Source organism: Hakea prostrata, chromosome 11 (assembly GCF_041222555.1).
Source record: "Hakea prostrata isolate BN-2017 chromosome 11, UWA_Hpros_2, whole genome shotgun sequence".
Lineage (NCBI taxonomy): Eukaryota > Viridiplantae > Streptophyta > Magnoliopsida > Proteales > Proteaceae > Hakea > Hakea prostrata.
This window is the reverse complement of record NC_142610.1, coordinates 13,766,339-13,770,967: the sequence shown is the minus strand read 5'-3', so window position 1 is coordinate 13,770,967 and position 4,629 is coordinate 13,766,339. Positions and strand designations below refer to the sequence as shown.

Genomic DNA, 4,629 nt, shown 5'->3' with positions numbered 1-4,629 from the left:
CAGCTGCAGAGGTCGGCTCAGAGTCCAACTCATGAGAGGGGCGTTGATGGGGTGCCTGTCCCAATTGATCCGGTCTTTGCTGTTCTGGGTTTGTATGTGATGGAGACACAGAGGGAGAAGTAATGGTATTGGTGATGTGAATTTCAGTTTGTGGGGGAGGTGGACAAATGATATTTAGAGGGGATTGAGGAAATGTAGGTTGATGTGGAGTGGGCCCGAGAGGAGTGGAGAGAGACACACCTGATAATTGAGGGAGTAAATGTAATGGTATTGGCCCTCCGTTGTTCCCATTGTGCTTGCAAATAGGATCGGGTGTTGGATGTTGGTGGGGTCGTTAGGGTTTTGGTAAAGTGGTGGGTTGGTGGGCCGTTTCATGTTGTTGAAAGGGTTTGGTAAAATGGATAATAAAGCAGGGAAGATGGGACCCCATGCTTTCTGTTTTCGGTTGGTTTCAGGGGGTGGCTGGATGTTCTGCTGGACATTCGTTCTACCGTAGAGCCTGTTGGGTGTCCCCCCGCCTTCTTTCCCCGGTTCTGTTGTCTGTTGTCCCTCCTTGATTCTTCATCTTCTCCGCGTGTAGGTTTGGACGTGGCCAACTCGGCGGTCTAGCCGTGTCGCGCCTCGATTGGTGCCAAAGCGGTCCGGGGAACTCTTCGCAACTCGTCTCGATGACAACCATGAGTAATTTTATGCTCAGATGTATCATCAAATAGTTGAACACAGCGACTATCGTCGTGTCCGTCGGCCCGAAAGACAATGACGCACCGCTCATATTTGATCGAATAAGAAAGACGTCCGTTTTCTTCGATATTAAGATGGTTTGCGGTTTCTATATCCAGCCGCCACGCCTCGGATATCGTCCGCTCGCCAATTGAATGCCCGTGATGGCTTACCTTATCGGTCGTCCGATCTTTCCGCCTTGTGAGCCCTGGTTGCACCCGCGCATTTCATGGTTGTACCCAGCATCCATAGATGTGAAGTCCCATTTTCCTCCCGGATTCCATGGTTCCATCAGGAGTAAATTGCCCGCGACGCTCCAGGGCCCTTCGTCCAAGACATTTTTCAGATCTAATGCGTGCTGGAAGTGAACATGAAGTGTTCCCGCTTTGGAATAACTTCCACTCGATCGTGGTATTCCACCCTCCGATTAGAGCTCGCCCCTACGCGTTCCTTCCAGGACCTGCCCACCGAGTATTGGAGGCGTATTGGTGATTTCTTCGGATCGCCCACGATTAGAGTCTTGCGTCCGCGGGTTCCTTCTCGTTGGCATCGAGATGCGCCAATGGTAGGGATGATAACAAAGAACTGGAAACAAAGAAGGAAATGGTGTTTCGCAGCGCTAAGCAACTGGGAATAGGGATGGGTATATGGTTGGAAAGAGTATCACGAAGCTAAATGAAAACTGGGATGAAGGATGGAAAAGGTATTATCACAGAGCCAAGGCAAAACTGGGGATACAGATGGAGCGATGATAGAGAGCAAACCATGCATGAAGGTGCAGTAGAGCGGGGATGTGATGTAGCAGATAGGAAGGCTCAAAAGAAAGGTTTTCCGGCAGGGATGAACACTCACAGGGGAGGAGAGAAACACTCACAGGGGAGGAGAGAAACGCGAGTTTTTGTCAAAGAAAGACAAGATCAAGATCGATTCTAAGGATTCTTCTTTTCCCATCAACAAACCATAATAACATAAAATACCTAAGTCATGTATATCTCTTTTATATTTCACTTAAAAGTTATCTACATCTGCCATTGATACCTAATTCGTCCTAACTTGTATTAAATGGAGCTGACATGACATTTTCATCTTGCCCAATGGTAGATTTTTGGCCATCTAAGAGCTTAGTAGTCATGGAGGCAATAAGAAATAAGTAATTGTCACTTTGTATGAGGTACGTTAGCAATGCTTACCGTTATTGTGAAATGTTTCAAATGTAAGTCTCTATATGTTATTTTTCACACTTTTCCTACAAAAATTCAGATGAAAAACATGCCATGTCAGCAAATTCTGCCAAACATTTACTTTTTCAAAAGATTTTCGTCTCTTGTTTTTTCAACCCCAACCCCACTTCTGATCACCAAACAACCGAACCGATTCCTAACCATTGAAATCTCAATTGTTGCTATAAAAAAAGAAAAGTGGCAATTGTAGAATCTGAAAAAATACCACGTCACGATAAATGTCCATACCTACTCTCTTCAATAACGAACATTATACCGTAATGTGAACCTACACTTTCTGGGTTACAAAATTTTCTTTTATTTTTTATTTTTTAATGAAACTTGCTCAACTCACATATGCATTTCTTGAAATAAAAATTCGGGTACAAACAAAAATTCAAATATAAAATGATAGGGCTATTGCAATGAAAGATGTTAGCAAGTGCAACGGGATACTAACGTGTAACAGACACGTTGAGAATCCGACGTCATGGACGGCCTAGATCACATCAATCACGTCAACCATTTTATACACATGGCATGAACCAGCCAATAGGAACGGTCCAAATTTTCGATGACATTTGAACAAATCGTGGGGTCAAACCACGTGATTATTTTGAAAAATCAAGTAATTCTAGAAGCTTCAGCAAAAAAAAAATTCCAAACAAAAGCACTACAGAGAGAGATCTAATAGTGCGTGCGCCCTGCGCTGTCAGTACTAACGAGCGCCACGAGGAGCGGTACGCCTGCAAGTAGCCAGGCTGGCAGATTTGCAGCAGAATTCTGATGAATGCGAAATTAAAAAAAGAGCTGTCCAGCTGGATATAGTACCCGCGGCGTAGGTTAGCAACGGTACCCAAAATATCAAAACGAAATTGCACTATTCGAGATGGCTCCACACGTGTGAACGCCACCGACGGAGAGAATTCACACGTGCGACGCCTGGAGAGCATCGATTAGATATGATATTCACCGGAAAAAGAGTCACCGATTTTCCTGTGAAGCCGAGATTTCTTCTTCAATACCTGCAACCTCCGATGGCTTCGAATCGCCAAAACACCGCTTTTCTCTAACCCTAGAAATCGTCCGAAATCTCTAACATCTGTAGATGAACCTGTACCAACTTAGAAACAGAGGAAAAAAAAGAGAAACTCAAAATCGCAACTGAATAACAAAAAGCTCAGCAATGGAAGCTACATTCACCTGTAACCTTCGCAGGCGGCCTTCGGATGGCTTTAAAATGAGGTAAATCTGCAAAGAAACGAAAAATCGCAGACAAAACTTAGGAATATGAAGGATCAATCAATCTTAATCAGTTAAATCTCCTTCCTAAATGACGTTTGCTAACCTTTTTGCGATGGATCGTGAGAACAGAGGTAAAGAACAAGTAAACAGAGAAGTGTGAGAATAGGTATGAGATGTATGAATTTCTCAGGCCGAGAACTCGTCGATCGGTGTGATTTCTCGATCTTATAATCTTGTTCATCTACAACTGTAAATGTTCCTCCTCCGATGCTCCTTCGCTTCTGCAGTTCTTCTTCGATCTTCACCTCCTCCTTAGCTCCACCGTGGCTATGGAGCTTCGCTCCAGGCGAGCTTATTGACTGTCTGTGCATGCCTCAGGAACTGAAACAGAGAGAAACAAACAGAAGCGATTGCCAATGGCGGCTTTGCACAGAAAACGCTCCTCTGTAGAGCTTTTATACTTGCCGTTAGAGAATATAAGCTTAACGCCGTTAACGGGAAAATTCTGAGAGTAAATTACACATGGGTACAAAATTTTATTGAATTACATTTAAAGTTTATCATATTTAGATTTTGGCGCACATTTTGCACAGAGGAAATATAATTAATTAACCAAATTTGGTTTATTCTCCTCTTTGTTACTCTTCCCACGTGGACACGTGGATGGTGCTGGAGTAATTTTGCTAAAAGAGGAAAGGAAACAAATAATATTATATAGCATAAAAAATTCTTGATAAAGTCGAAAATATAAAATAAATATTTATATTTAAAAAATGTGATATGCCTTAATATATATTTATGGGTAGAGAGATCCTTCATTGGCATTCTTATTGGATAAAAGTATTTTCCAAGAATCATAAGACTTCTTTTCTAGAAAGGTTGGCTTTGGGTCTTCCAAACCCTTAGGCGCTTTGTTTAATAAGGTGGGGGGAAAATCTTAAAATGTGAAACTACTTTCCTTAAACCAAAGGAAAGTGTGTCGGGTTGAGCGGTCCGCGAACCGCCAGTGCGGTTCCTTCCCACCCCGCTTTAACCCCCTTTGGGGTTTGGGAAATGGGGTAGTGGACCCCCCTCCTCCACCCGCTCCTTTTCTCCCCTCACCCCTTCTGTGGGCCCTGTTTTTTCCACCCCTTTTTCCCCCCCCCTTTGCCCGCGCCTTATGGCATAACCCTTGGATCCCTCTTTACCCATTCAATTTCAGGGGAGTGTTTCTAATTCTATTTACTAGGTTTTGAAGTTTTAGGCTTGGAATAGTTCGAATGTTGATATGTTAAAAACTTTATTGCTTGACCATTTGGTGAGATTCTTCACTCAAAGGTCTATGATAAGGATGAGATTTGGCCTTATTCACACAATGAGCTTTACTCTTTAGAGACTGTAGTTTTTTAAAGGTATTCACGACAATGTTCATTTGTGAAGCAAGTGGTCATGGATTCAAGCGTTG

General features: G+C 43.1%; 1 protein-coding gene across 3 annotated transcripts; it reads right to left on the bottom strand.

The window, feature by feature from the left end:
• Positions 1–1,644: 1,644 nt before the first annotated feature.
• LOC149000219 (ribosome maturation factor) lies at positions 1,645–3,608 on the bottom strand. Of its 3 annotated transcripts, none has more exons than XM_089140308.1 (3): positions 3,289–3,608; positions 3,144–3,191; positions 1,645–3,063 (listed from the first exon to the last, which is right to left on the bottom strand). In XM_089140308.1, exons 1-3 carry the CDS (start codon positions 3,554–3,556, stop codon positions 2,897–2,899), a joined length of 483 nt encoding a protein of 160 aa, XP_088996434.1. In that variant the 5' UTR covers positions 3,557–3,608; the 3' UTR covers positions 1,645–2,896. The 3 variants fall into 3 exon arrangements, with proteins under 3 accessions (XP_088996434.1, XP_088996435.1, XP_088996436.1); XM_089140309.1 differs by having other exon boundaries at positions 1,645–3,054; XM_089140310.1 differs by having other exon boundaries at positions 1,645–3,042.
• Between the last annotated feature and the right edge of the window lie 1,021 nt (positions 3,609–4,629).